This window comes from Syzygium oleosum, unplaced genomic scaffold (assembly GCF_021117445.2).
Source record: "Syzygium oleosum isolate NSW1041296 unplaced genomic scaffold, Sole_v2.1 Sole_v2.41, whole genome shotgun sequence".
Classification (NCBI taxonomy): Eukaryota; Viridiplantae; Streptophyta; class Magnoliopsida; order Myrtales; family Myrtaceae; genus Syzygium; species Syzygium oleosum.
In genome coordinates, this window is record NW_026607525.1 from 2,043,236 (window position 1) to 2,058,550 (window position 15,315).

General features: G+C 43.3%; 1 protein-coding gene across 1 annotated transcript; it reads right to left on the reverse strand.

Annotated features, from left to right (window-relative positions):
- Positions 1-11,412: 11,412 nt before the first annotated feature.
- LOC115670965 (bark storage protein A-like) lies at positions 11,413-14,668 on the reverse strand. Its single transcript, XM_030592390.2, has 5 exons — positions 14,197-14,668; positions 13,690-13,757; positions 13,389-13,544; positions 12,926-13,177; positions 11,413-11,932 (listed from the first exon to the last, which is right to left on the reverse strand). The coding sequence occupies exons 1-5, from the start codon at positions 14,429-14,431 to the stop codon at positions 11,591-11,593; spliced, it is 1,053 nt and encodes a 350-aa protein (XP_030448250.2). The 5' UTR covers positions 14,432-14,668; the 3' UTR covers positions 11,413-11,590.
- Between the last annotated feature and the right edge of the window lie 647 nt (positions 14,669-15,315).

Here is a 15,315-nt window from a genome sequence, read left to right on the forward strand (position 1 = left end):
GGCGCGGAGACGGCTGTCCAAATGACCAAAGTGACCCCCGCGACGACTTACGTATCGGCGACCTTGTCCTTTCCTAGGAAGGGAGAAGGGTAGCATGGTAATTTTGTTGGTTGCCTCGAAATACAGCGGCAAGCTGGATCTTCCGGATAGGGAGGTGGGGCCCCGGATTGCCGACCAGGCCGGCTTGACCTGACCCCGTGGATCGACCTGTTAACCCTTTCCTCTCTGCCTTCAAATTGGCAGTTGCCCTCACATTTGTTCGGTTTTCTTAATGAAGTCGTCGAGCTGTGTTTCTTTCTTACCGAGTCTGCGACCCTTCTTGGAGCTAATGACAAGTTTGAGAGAGAGAGAGAGACAAAGAACTGCTGCCATCTATCAGTAAACAATGCAAACCGACTTGACAGTGTATGTGCACTCCATGGACAAGGCAAAGCTGGTTTTTCAAGATCGAGATGGGGAGCTTCCCACCATATATCATTCGCTCATCGTGAATGATTGGAGGAGGGAAACTTTGCAGAGGAAAGAGTGATGTACATGGACCAGCTGATGCTTGGAGAGTGAATGATAATATGCCCGCAATGAATCGCTAGGTCTAGAGAGCTGCGTCCGGTTCGAATCGGTGATCGGACCATTTGAAGGCGGCGCTACAGCAATTGCAAGTCGAGCTCGAGTAGATGACAACTCGAACTTGACTCAACTTGTTATGGAAGATCTGTTGAAGATTTCTTTGCTGTTTTGTTAATATTTGGCGTATCTCTTATCAATATTTAGGATTTTCTTTTTGTTTGTTAGTTAGCATAATGGCTGGTACATCTTTTATAATTAGCCAGAGATTTTTGGTAGATTTTCTTTTTATCATTTTCTGTTAAGCAATACCTTGTATAAATATTTGTACTGTAGGATAAGCAATAAAAGCAATCACGAATTCTCTCATGGTATCGGAGCAGAGCGTATAAAACACAAAACATGCTAGACAATGCAACCCACATTGTTTGTGATATGGCCGTGGAAGCATCTGCAAAGAGAGTCATTGACCCTTCCTCACCGTATTATCTCAACACCTTGGACAATCTTGGAAGTGTGCTCGTTTACTAAGTGCTGACCCAGGATAACTATGCAACATGGTCGAAGGCGACAAGATGCACATTGTGGGCGAAAAACAAACTCGGATTTCTCAACAGATCGCTCTAGAAGCCGGATCCGACAGCACCTGAATTTAATGCCTAGGACATTTGTAATTCCATGATAGTTTCATGGATTTTCAATTCCCTCGACAAGAATTTATAGGGAAGAGTGACATACGCAAAGGAAACATAAGCAACGCGGGATGAGTTGAAGGAGATTTTCGCCTAAGGTAACGAACCATGAGATCAAAACCGAGATTGGACTGCTATAGCAAGGACTCTTGATGGTTGAATATTACACCAAACTGAAGATCTTATGGGATGAACTCGATGACTATGATGACGTCTCAGAATGTACCTGTGTTGCAGCCACGAAATACGCGAAGAAGGAGGTAGAGAAGATCCACTAGTTTCTTATGGGTCTCAATGCTGAGACTTATGGGAATGTTCCTTCTCAAATTCTTAACCTCGAACCACTCTCGTCCCTCGATAAGGTTTATTCTTTGATCATGCCGGAGGAGCGCCAACAATGAATTGTCTGGGGGAGGGAAGAGAAGATCAAGAGTGTCGCTTTCTCGGTTGGAAAAGTAGGTCCTATGAAAGTATTGTTCGGGAAGCCTAATTGTGACTATTGTGGGAAGGTCGAGCATGAGAAGAGTCATTGCCAGGAGTTGATTTGATATCCTCTGAATTGGGAGCCAAGATGAGGTGGAAAGGCACTCGGTACATTCCGCATAGACTAGCAGCAACGGTTATGGCACCATTGTAGATAGCAATCGAGGAGGTTCGTAGGGGACTAAGACAACAGTATCAATGAGCAGTGATCAACATCAGCATTTGGTCAATCTGCTTACGGTGATAAAACCGTCCACTTCTAATGATCAATTCTCAGGTATGGTCTATTAGCTCAATGATCTTTTCACAAGTTGGATTATAGATAGTGGCGCCTCCAAACATATGAGAGGACAATTTTTGCTTCTAAATCATCCGAGAAATATCACCGATGCATATCCTATATGAACTCCCGATGGAAAAAGGGACTCACGCCACCAAAAGAGGCAATGTTTATTTAGGCCTTGACTTTATTTTGCACGATGTCTGTTGACACCTAAATTTTGACTAACCATTTAGTGATTAATTGCATAGAAAATTAGGGATTAAATTTTAACCCCTAAACAAAAATATCAAAATCGCATAGCATATAGTTTAGGTTCATATAGATTAATTGCATTCCACATCGAACCGGCGGTGGCAAGTGAACTGAAAATCCATCGCGCAAACCAAGCTCGAGCACTGAACGAAACTCGGCTCACTCGGAAGACGGGGGCCAAAAATCACAAGTCTAAAAGGCCTTGGTTGTCTTAATTTGAGCTTAAATCAGCCCATTAAGCTTAATTAAAGAAAAACCCAAATCAATTCAGTCAATTTGGAATTAAATAAAAATTAAAGGATAAAGCCTACGCCAAAGCCCATTAGGACCAGGAAGCCCGGCCAATTAACCTAGGGTTGCGATATAAATATGTGATTATACCCCACTCAAGAGGAGGGCTCTCATAATTTCGGAAATCAGAATTTTTTAGAGGAGACAATTCAATACAAGGCCGAAGGAGGTGAGAGAGAGGGAAAGATGGCCATGAGATTGAAGGAGGGAAGATTTCTCTGAAAAGTCAAGGTTTGACACAGAGAGGAAAAATAGGGAAAAGTCTTTTCTCTGGAGTTATTCACGCCACCACTGAGAGGAAAGCAGGAAGGAATACACGGCCACACCAAGGGAGAGAACGCCAGTGAAAACAGAGAAGAAAGCCCTTCTTTTCCTTGAAGGACCCGTGTCGCTGTTCGGTCTCTGCGACCGAACTTCATGCCTTCGCATCACCACGTTTCTGGCTTTCTAGCGTTTCTTCAAGTGTCCTCGATCGCTAACTAGCATCTCGAAGCGAATTCCGGCAGATTTCAAGGTGAGTTCCAAGAAGTTCCCAATCAAGTCTCCTCTGTCCAGCGAGTTCCAAGCAACGCGGGCGAGTCCCTTTGCACCGTTCCAGCTCCGACGAAATTCCAGCACGCTCGTACCGGCGAAGCATTCTGTAGGCCATCTCAACGCCTCGGGTGAGTTCACGGTCTCGATCAATCTCGTGCGCCCAGTCCAGACGCAAAATCAGTCCCTTGGGTGCAACGATTGGCGAGTTCAACAATCTCCTGCAGCAAGTGGAGTGCTGGGTCGAAGAGAATAACCAAAGAAAAGTCAAAGAAAGAGTCCAAGCGGTGGAATCTAAAGGACAAAGTCCTGGTCAAAAGAAGGAAGACCATTGAACGTGAAAGGAGTCTTGATCACGATCTGAGCCGGCCTGATTTGAGCCATCTTGCCGCCCCTGTTTCCCCCCAAATCGACGTCGTCGTTGCTGCCGTCGTCCGTGAGCCCAGCGCCTAGCCGAGTTGCCCTTGCGCCGCCATCGGCCATCCGCCGTCGGTCACCGTCCCGATTCGTAAGCCTGAGTCCGATCCGAGTTCGAATTGGAAATATCCACAAATTAGGTAAGATTCTCATCTATAATCTTAGAATATTCAATTTCCTAATCTTTCGGGTGTTTGAATATTTTGTGAATAGTGCGTGGATTGCTAGATATCTTAGGATGATGTGTGCTATATCCACAATATTCGAAAATACCCAAAATTAGGAATCATTCCTAATTTAGCAACGTATACGGGCAGTATCATCCGACCTTATCGCAGGTACGATACGCGGCGATACGCAAAATCGTTATCTTATCCATAATCACTTGGATACGATAATAGATTTTATTTGCTTTCCAAATTTAAGCAATCAACTTTCTGTCGATATCTATAACCCTATAGATATGACCGTTAGTTTGATTTCTTTGCGCTTATCTCGAATTTGAAGAATCTCGCGGATCGCGTGGATTGTTTGAATGTGATTGTTATCTTCGTTTGATTATTTCCTTTAAAAAGAAAATTCCAAAAAGATTAGTTAGGATTTGAATTGATCTTATTAGAAGATAATGATGCATGTTTAGGATAGGTTTAGAATAGCTTTCTTTGAATAAGTCGATAGGTTAACTTTTTAATTTAAATTAGGAATTAGAGTAATTTATTTCCTAGTTTAATTTAGATATTATCCTAATCTCGATGGCTCATTTTAGGGTAATTCTTGATTTCGAATTTTCATAAAAATACCAAAAAGAAGTCACTTTAGGATAGATTAAATTATCCTTTTTTTAGAATAGATTGCATGTTAATTTAGGCATTTTTTTAATTCCGAATTTCATTTGAAAATACCAAAAATAAATCATTTGTCCGTCATTAATTATGTCACGTCGTCGCATGACATATAGTTTGCATGTTACGCTGCATTAATCTCGTGTTAATTTTTGCACGTCATTACATATAGGTTAGCTTTCATTTAAATAAGTGAAAATCAAAAAAATATTGAGTGAACTGCTTCGTTAATTAGAAATCATATTGGGATTGATGATGTGATTTTCTAGCTAACAATGCAGATGCTTACGTTGCTTCGAGGTAAGTAATTCTCTCAATCTTGTAATTTATTTAATGTTTTGATAAAACATATCTCCCTATGATTTATTTAGGTGTCTAATCGACCTACCACAAATAGATTAGTGGCGACTCCAAGCATGAAAACTTTTGCATGTTAAAAACTTAAACCCTAAGTTGTGAATTGGTAGGGTTTGGGAGGGCCCGAGTTAGGCTTAGTCTTAACAATCCATTAGCCTGAGAGAAATTTTAGGTCGCGACAATGTCCTATATGTCCCAAACTTTAAGTGCAATATTATTTATGTGGAAAGTTGAGTTCAAATTTACAATGCTCAGTTAGGTTCTTCCCTTCTCGATGTGCATACATGACCTAGCCTCAAAGCGGTCAATTGGAGTGAGTAATCTTCAAGGAAGGGTTTATTATCTCGGACGTGTGGGCACTCCTTCGGCTTTTCCATCAATCAAGTTATGGCATCAACAATTGGGACATCCATCACGACAAGCTTCTAATTTGATCACTGGTATTGAGACAAATAAAGAAGGGGCTGATTTGAGTGATGTATGTTGTTATTAAAAACAAACCCATCCTTCAATTCATTTAAGTAATAATAAAGCGAATGGAATTTTTTATTTGTTGCATTATGATGTTTGGGGGCCGTATTAAACAAGGTCTCTCTTAGGAGCAAATTATTTTTTTAACTATTGTCAGTGATTATAGTCGGACAGTTTTGATTTATTTGATGAAGGAAAAATTAGAGACGTACAAAGTTTTCGTTAATTTTTATCATACGGTAAGAATTCAAATTGGTTGAGTAGTTAAAATGGTTCGGAGTGATAATGGTTGTGAATTTCTTTCGAATTTGATGAAGGATTTTCTTTCAAAAAGTGGAGTCATGCATTAGACCTCATGCATCTACACACCACAGCAAAATGGGTAGGTTAAAAGAAAACACCGATACATTCTCTATAAGAGAATTAACCAATTCGAGTTTGGGGAGAATGCATATTGATGGCTGCTTATTTAATCAATTATACTTCGACATCGTTATTATTCAGAAAAACACCTTTCTAGCTTTGGTTTGGAAAACCCTCGGATTATAGTCATTTGTGAGTTTTTGATGCACTGTACTATGCTCACAAACAGTCAAAAAGAAAAGATATATTTGAAGAAAGGACAAGAAAATGTGTATATTTGGGATATCCACACAACACGAAAGGTTGGAAAGTTTTTGATTTGGAAATTGAAGAATTATCAATATCCTGTGATGTTGTTTTCTACGAAAATAATTTCCCATTTACTCAGTAATCTGCACACGAGGAGTAAATCTCTCTTCCTCTTATGACACCAGCTCGTGAGCTGGGGCGTGCCTTTAGGTGGTGGGCGGAATCAACCTCTGTGGGAGAATGACAGGGTGCCAAGTCAAGTTCATGAAGAAAATGGGTCAATAGTGATAATCCAGTCCATGTTGAAGAGCAGCAAAGCGAGCAACCCGATAACCAAATTTCAGTCCTAACTCGTCCTACATGACAAAAAAGACAGCCGCCTCATCTTCGAGATTTGTGTGCCATATGTTCCAAACAGAGTGCCCAACTTCTTGGCCCACTCCTTCGATATCTTTAGGTACGGTCTATCCAATTGAGAAGTTTATTTGTTACGAACGATTTACCGAGCCTCACAATGCCTTTTTAGCTTCTATTGATTCAGATATTGAGCCTAAAAATTACACTGAGGATATTAAAAATACTCTGTGGAGAGAAGCGATGGCAACTTTGTCAAAGGGTAAGAAACCAATAAGGTGCACATGGGTTTACAAAATCCAGCGTTGAACCGATGGTACTATTGAACGATATAAATCTCGTTTTGTCATGAAGGGATTCACCCAAATAGAGGGCATGGACTTCTATGAAACCTTTGCACAAGTGGCTAAACTAGCGTGCATCGCTTAAATGGTACCTTTATGAGTATTTTCATATCAAGCACCTCGGCAATTGAAGTGCTTTTTGGAAAAAAAGTGACACAGACGACTTTGAGGTTATTTTTGTGCTAAAGAAAGTATGTACTTTATTTTTGTTTGTCATACTCTAACTCTCGGACTTTGGCCTTACCTCCTTGCAGGACATGGGAGTTGAAACCCACATTTGAAACTAAACGTTCCAACCCCTAACCCTCCTAAGAATGTGGGGAATCGAACTCTCCACCTCCCCCTTCCCAAGTAGGAAGGGTGGCCACTGAAACAAATCTCAGTGGTTAAGTATGTGCTTGACATTCTATCGAAATGCGGTATACTAGTAATTAAACCAATCACTTCTTTTATGGAGCAACAACACCGCCTAACTAAAGCAATTGAACCGGCCATGATAGACCCAAGTCATTATTGTCGATTAGTGGGACGTCTATTTTATCTCACTATCGCTCGGCCTGAATTATGTTATTCTGTAACATCCTGAATTCGACCCACTTTTGTGATCAATGAAATGGATGGTTATTTCTCATTTCCTTTTAGTAAGTCTCGCCCGGAACTGATCATTTTCGAGATACTGACCAATAGGGAATGGCTAACTAGGAAAACGGTACGTGGACCCAAGAACTCGACCGTGAATCGAGTCCGATTCCGAGGAACGACGATGGAATATTTTGGGCCAATGTGGGCCGATCCAAGGAGGGTGACGGATTTGGTTTGGCCAGCGATGTACGATCGGAGAGCGGGTGATTCCACACGGCCGAGAGTACGCGTGGCGAACAATCCCGAACTTATTCCGAACGATCGCGACCCTCGGAACTAGCGATAAATTCTCGTGTTATCTTGGGAATCGAGACCGTCACGACTCAAGTAACTCTAGGTCGATACGCGTAACCCCTAAACAGCCGCTCGTTAGTAAGAGACGCTAAAATCGCATTTGAGCAAAATCGGTCGTGGAATTGAGTCCGGACTTCGGTGTCGAATTTCGTGGACGTACGCGACTATTTTGCAAGGACGACGTCATATTAGTGTGGCCAATTATATTTGGGATCGGTATGATTGAAAAATGAAATTTCGGCCCGGGACCGGAAAATTACCGATTTGCCCTTGGACCCCTAAGTGCTAATTCCGAATTTTGGGATTTAAATTGGACTAATCAGCCCCCAATAATGCTGAAAATCCTAGGACTAAATTGCCCCAAGATATTTTAGCCTTGATTGATCCTAACCCTTGGATTGAGGACAAGATGGTCATTTTTGGGGGAAGTAGTTTACCAATCCCACTCACCATTTTTGCACCAAAACACTCAACTCTCTCCCTCTCCCCTCATTTCTCACCATCACCTCCGGCCACTCCTTCCCCTTGGCCGTGAGAGCCACGCCAGAGCACCGCCATCGCCGCCGCTCGCCGGAAATCGCTCGCCGAGGCCGCGCCGCCCTCACCTTGTTCTCTCCTTCTCACCCTCTCACTTTCGCCTCATCACCATCACCATCAGCCCTTCCTCGCCGTTTGGGACCAGCCGCCGAACCACCACCCGCCGTCGCCGCCTCCGACCGCCGCCATCGCCGCCGTCGGCCCGGCTTGAACTAGCTCAGTCCAGCCCGTTTTCCCTCTTGTCCAGCCACCTCGGGAGCTTAGGAATTTAGGTGAGTACAACCCTAAACCCTAGTTAGGCTAATGTACATTTCTAGATAAGTTTTAGGGGTTATTTAGGGTATTTTAGGGGTTAATCTGTTGGCTGGTGTTTAGGCTGATTATGTGGTGAATTTGGGAGTTTAGTGTGATGATTTAAATGTGATATGATGGCCTAGAATGGGCTGATCGGTGACTGTTTATTGTGGATTCGATTCGGGCCATTATGTGGATTACTATTGGGTGCATTGTGTGGCCGTGTAGTGGCTGACCTTGTGGTGATTTTGGAGGTTCATTGTACTAATTTGAAAGTGAATTGGTGGCCTAGGGTGGACTGTTCATGGCTGATTTGGTGTAGATTGGATTTGGGCCATATTTGATTAATCATGGTCTTAATGTAAATTGCCAAGTGTATTGTGAATGGACCATGAGGAGGTTGAATCGAACGCGACTTGACGTTAGTATTTTGAGGACATATTGGGTACTTGTGTGGCCGTGACTTGAGGGAGCCTTGGGGATCATGGACTAGTGAAATTTTAATGATCTAATTTCGTGATTTCGTGTGCCAAGTATGTGCCATGGCTGGATTGAATGATTTGATTAGTTGGGCTTGTTGATATGTAGAATTGAGCATATTGCGGTGTGAATTAAACAAGTAGTTTTGTGAAATTGAATGCTCATTGTAAATTTCATGGATGCCTGAGTATGAACGTTATGGCTATGAGTGTGCATCTCGAGCATTGGCATAACATGTGCATATGAGAGTGTGCACGAATGACATGAGCATGTGATCACCTAAAATGCCCTGATGCGTTTTACGCGGGGTTCAGATAATAACTGGTGAATGTGTACGTGTGATCACATAAAGCCTTGATGTGTTTTACTCGGGGTATTGAACCCGTCCTGATGCGTTTTACGCGGGACGATGCCCGATTTTACCGGAAGACCGCCAATCCGATGCGTTTTACCCGGGTTGTGCCGTAAAAGGGAGATCGGTGTTGCGCCTGAGGCGTTTTACGCGAGCTAGAGACACTGAGCCTGAGGCGTTTTGACGCGGGCTATAGAAGTGTTGTTGGACCTGAGGCGTTTTATGCGGGTCGGACCTGATACGTTTTACGCGGGTCGGATCTGATGCATTTTACGCGGGTTGGAAGTGAATTGGGAATTGACAATTGTGCAAGTGTGCAAGTGTGCGAAAGTGCATCGATGAGACATGAGCATGAGTATGAGCATAAGCATGTGCATGACATGTGTCGTGGCCAAGTGATATTGTGCACGTGTCATGGTTGGGTTCTGTACTATTATTGTTATTCTTGTGTGCCTAACCTGCAAGGTCAAGAATATATTTGATTTGGGCCGAGGGCCTAAGTCGTTCGAATGTTGCATTGTGTGTTTGGTCTATACTTGTCCGGGAGGTGCATGTTAGCCTAGTTTAGGTTTAGGGGGCTTACTCGCTGAGATTTATTCTCATTGTTGTTTAAACCCCACTTTTCAAACCCCCGATCCTGAAGATGGTAGATGCGCCGCTTCGTTTTGGGATCCCGTATCGCATAGAGCGATCGGTGACAGAGCACCCCGTAGGGAACGGGGAGTCTTATGTTAGGTATTACACTATAGTTTGGGTCAACGAGGACGGGCCACATTTTCGGGCCCATCCTTACCTCGCTTGGTGTTTTCGGGACCAGTTCGACACCCATGGACCTCTTAGGACCTTCGACGTCCCGTTCGACGTATTAGGCCGGTCGGATCCGCAGGCCGCCGATGGAGAGATCGCGAGCCCCGTTGTCACGTCCGAGGAGGATTTCGGCGCCCAGCCAGTCATCATCGGGATGGGTACCGAATCCGAGGAGCGAGAGGAGCCGATGGACTGGGAGTCCGATCAGGAGACGCAGTCGGAGTCCATGGAGCAGGAGCTTGAGCCGAAGGATGATTTTGGGGTGGAGTCAGTGGACGCCGAGTCCGAGTCGGATTCAATGGATTCTGGGTCTGAGTCATCTGATGACTCGTCCGAGTCCTCGGGATCCGATCCGGACCGGTTGCCCTAGGGTTTAGTCCTGACTATAGTTAGGTAAAGCCGACACTTTTTGATAGGAGCCCTTTTTAGATAGTGCCTGATCGCCCGAGCCACGTACCCTTTTTGATGTTAGTGGCCGTTGACCCATTTTTGGCTAGTGTATAGTACCGTGAATGGATATTGTATATCCCTGTTATTAATGCAAGTTGTATTTATTGTTTTATTTGCTACCCTTGGTCATGATTGTTTTATTATGTTCGGGTGTTATGTTGCTTCCACATGTGCATTATTCTCTGTTTCGGATTTTGGGTCGGCGACGCGTCCTGGGACGTCGCACTGAATCGACCGCGGTAGGATTGTCGCGTGCCGTAGGGTTTGGGGCGTGACATATTCCGTCTACATACTTTCCCAATTCATGCAGAAATCGAAGGAGCAGTAATGGGGAGCCGCTATAAGAGTTCTTCAATATCTTAAGGGAAACCCAGGAGAAGGGATCCAATTATTAGTCCTAACTTCACTTCACTTAATTGCCTTTTATGACTCTAATTGGGTGAGTTGTCGATTGTTCGGTAATCAGTTACCTGTTATTTTGTCATGCTCGGTGGTTGTCTCTTGGAGAACCAAGAAGCACACCACAGTCTCTCGGTCCTCTGCTAAAGCTGAATATCGCAATATGGCAACTACTACTAGCAAATTGATTTGGTTGCGTAGTTCACTTGCCTCCCTTAAGGTATTACACAACAAATTGATGGGTCTTTATTGTGACAATAAGCCGCCTTACACATCGCATCAAACTCGATATTTCATGAACGAAAAAAGCACATTGAGATTGACTATCAGTTTGTTCTGGAACATGTATAGTTCGGGGCCATTAGAACGGAGAACGTATCCACTAGACTTCAACTGGCAGACATTTTACCAAGGTGTTGGGTCGATATCGGTCTACATTTTTTGTTAGCAAGTTGGGCATTTGTAACCTCCATTCGCCAACTTGAGGGGGAGTATTATGGAAAATTTGTTGAAGATTTTCTTTCTATTTTGTTAATATTTAGTGTATCCTTTATCAATATTTAAGACTGTCATTTTATTTGTTAGTTAGCATAATATCCTGTACATCTCTTATAATTAGCCGAAGATATTTGGGAGATTTTCCTTTTTCCTTTTCAGTTAAGCAGTATCTTGTATAAATATTTGTATAGTATGATAAACAATACAAGCAATTACAAATTCTCTCACAACTCGAGAAAATGCAAGCTCTAGAAACCCGAGAGACAAACTTAATTTTTAGAAGGGCAAAGTTCAACACTATATTTTCCCTCAACACCAAAAGGAAGCAATGATTGATTGGGGGATTATGAGGGCAAGAGGGAGATGAACTTGATCACGGCGTCGACGGCATTCTGAGCGGCGAGAGAGGCGAAAGTGGAGGCCTCGTTGGAGAGCGAAGAGCCACCGCCGGCCAAGTCGGAGAGAGACCTGAAAGCGACGAAGGGCATGCCGAGCTGGCGACACACCAGAGCAACGCCTGCGCTTTCCATGTCGATCGGAGTGGCGTTGAACTTGGATCTCAAGAACTCTCTGTAAGCTTGGTTATCCACAAACACGTTGGCACTCACTCCCCTCTCCACTCTCACAACTCTTGGTTCTCTTGGCAAGCAGGTTGAAGAGTTCACACAAGCCCCTAGCTTCAAATCCTGCATATCATTTCAACCAATTTAATGAATGGAAAGGCATGTATTCAACACTAATGTGGCATTGCAATACATAATTGAGAGGGAAGCAATGTCTACTGTTGCCTAAAGTTTGGACATTGGTCCCACTTTAAGGCTCCGTTCGTTTGGCGGAAAATATTATGTTTTTGGAAAATGTTTTCCCGGAAATCATTTTCCTAGAAAATGTTTTTCCGGAACACAATTTTCCGGTGTTCGGCTGAAATATGAAAGAGTTTCGGAAAATATTTTCCGGCGTTCGGCAACGATCGCTGCCGACTATGTTCTTTTTCCTTCTTCTTCTCCGGCAGGTCGCCGGCCACGGTCACGGCCAACGTCCGGCGACCGGCCAGAGGTGAGCTTGAGCGTTGCAACAGGCCGGCGAGTTGGGGCCTCGCCGGACGTCCGCGAACCTCGTCCAGGTCGCCGGACGTCGGCGAACCTCGCCCGAGGTCATCGGCGAGGCTCTGGCGAGGTCGAGCTCGCCGGTCGCCGGCTGCCGACTGGCTGAGGTAGAAGAAGCAGAAGCAACAAAAAAAAAAAGAAAATAGGAAGAAGTCTGAAGCAAAGCAGAGCTTCAGACTTCCGGAAAATGACTTCCGCTTCTCAGAAGCGGAAGTCATTTTCCTCAAAACAATGAAGGATTTGGGGGTGGGGAAGGAAAATGTTTTCCCACGGAAAACATTTTCCGCCCCCGAACACCGGAAAACGCGGAAAATGTTTTCCGGAAAAATATTTTTCGGGGCACGAACACAGCTTAAGTATACATTCAAAAAGTCTAAAGTTTCAGTAGTTCAGATTTTGAAATCGCCTGGACTTTTGAAATCAGCATGCTCGCCTCTTGTATTTATTCGAAGCTTAGCCAAACGAAGGACATCTCTTACATTCTTTTATCGCGAAAGAGTTTCGTAGAGTGCCGAAAGTGGCGTCGCCTAGTGTTTTTGGAAGTAAAAAGGTGTGATTATACAAATTAATTACCGTGATTTTCGCCGATAATCCATAGTAGCGCTGGTCAACGGGAACCCAGAAGGCGTGTTGCCTGACTTCAGGAACACCGTCGATTGGGAAGACCTCTTCGGGCTGATACCACACTCTGTTCAGAAGATTTGCCACTTCTTCCCCATTTTGACTTACGTTGTTGTAATTGGCGAATTCGAGATACCCAATTTCCCTCGTATAGTCCCCATTCGATTCTAAAGACAGCTCGTCGTTGGGTCCGTCGCCAAATCGCTGCACAAGATTAAAAAACACAGTTGAAGATGATGAAAATGACGAGGCTGACAAGTTAGGCGAGACTACAGTTTCGACCGCTCGTAGGAAAATGCACATCGAAGTTTCGATACTGCGAATTTTCATGAGTGCAAATCACATGCGATTAATAAGTCGTTGCGGTTGTTAAGGTGATTGCAAGAAAATACTGTTAAATATATATGTTTTGTACCTGCCAATACCAAAGGCCGGGGTGAGCCCAATACTGTGGGATGGTCACGTCTCCGATTTGGAGTTGAGGATTTGCATTGCCTGCAATCCCGTAGTGCACAACTCCTTTCACCTCAAATAGAGTGAGAAGCAATTCTGTGGTTATGCCTGCATTAAGCTTCAAAGGCAAAAATATATGGAAAAAGAACAGGCTTCATCAGGAAATTATCATTGATCAAATAGATCAAATTCTTCGAAATAAAGACTGGCAAACCAAAAGGGTAACAACAGGACGAATTAAATGGTTACGTAAATATACATACCATGCTCAATCCGGTCATGACAATCACGACCTTCTTATTTTCGACCTTTCCGAATCGAAACCTCCTTCCTGTGTCACATGGAGTAATCGATAGATTAGTGTGAGGGATTATGTCTCTTCCCCTTATCTCTAGTCGAATTTAGGTCCTAAATTTTGCACGTGAGGTTGTTGATTCGTTACGTAATTACATAGAACGACTGGATAGTCTAATAGTGACCCAAGATAGATATACCAAAGTTTTGATCACGGGCAGAGAAAACAGTCTGGGACCCAAATCACACAAAAACAAAAACTTGAAAGGGGTAAAATCCCATGGTTTTTAAAAAGTAGGATCAAATTCAATAAAAATGATTAAATTTAAGGCATTTTTCAGCGTTGTGTTTCCTCGAATGAAGACACGAACTTTGAACTTATGTACTTAATTAACATATGGGAAGAATTCTTCCGCTGGAGATTTGGTGAATTGCGAATAAGAGCTTAAAATGCTCTGAGCACATATAGGACGTACCTGAAATGTCCAAGTAAGGAAAGTTCGGATCAGCTTGAAAGCTCGGAGATTGGAGAAGAGGGTTCATCTCGAAAGAGTTGGGCACGATTATAGCGATGTATGGACCTCGACTGTTCATCAGTCCGATCTTCACCATCGAGCTTGGAGGAACCGCACCATTTGCTCTCTTGATGCTTCCAGCAATCGCTCCCAAGGCAAGAAGCCCAAGCATTGCCGCCCTCAAAGGACACACCATCCTTCAACGCTTCAGGTCCAGAAAATTACCAAAAAAATAGAATCAGAAATTTCAGTAGTAAGCTCAAGAGATCAGAAAGGAGATCGGGTTAGGGGTATGAGACGAAGTGCAGGGTAAGAGATGTGAAATGAAAGATAAGGCATGGAAGCATGTATTTAAGGGGGAAGTTTGGTTAGATTTCAAGGAATAGTAAACGACCCACCAATTCTCTGTGGATAAAGACAAGTGAACAGAATTCAGACCAGTGTGCTTTGGTTTGGTTTTGATTTAAGCCCTGCACGCAACTAGAGAGAGCCATAGAACAGTACATTGAAATGGAAGACGTAAACGAAGTCAGAGTCAACATACCACACCTTACAATTAAAGGAATCATCCCCCACCTTGACCCAAAATCAGAATCAGAAAAGAACTGTCCCCATCCAAAATGGAGAAATCTTAGGTCAAACGATGATAATATAGACAGTTGTAGTTTTCATGGCATGTAGTTATCCTTCACCTAATGCGAACATATCTCGTGTATAGACAAAGGGTTTTTCGCATAAAGAAAACTATGCATAAAGATTTCACATTGAACTTTGATGGGTAATGACGTAGCTAGCAAGGATCACCTAGAGGGAGGTGAATAGGTGATCTAAAACTTTTGATCAATTTTTAAAGCGGAAGTAAATGATCAAGATTAAAGTCTGAAAAACATTCAAATTCTGAGCAGACTTTATAGATAATGTACTGGTGTGCAGTATAAAAGATAGAATAAGAGTTTAGGGATAGAGAAACTGCACACAAGATATTATAGTGGTTCGGCTTAAATCAAGCATACGTCCACTCTCTCACGCTGATAGCCTACTGGCTGAATTCCACTATCTAATTAAAAAGGATAACAAGTT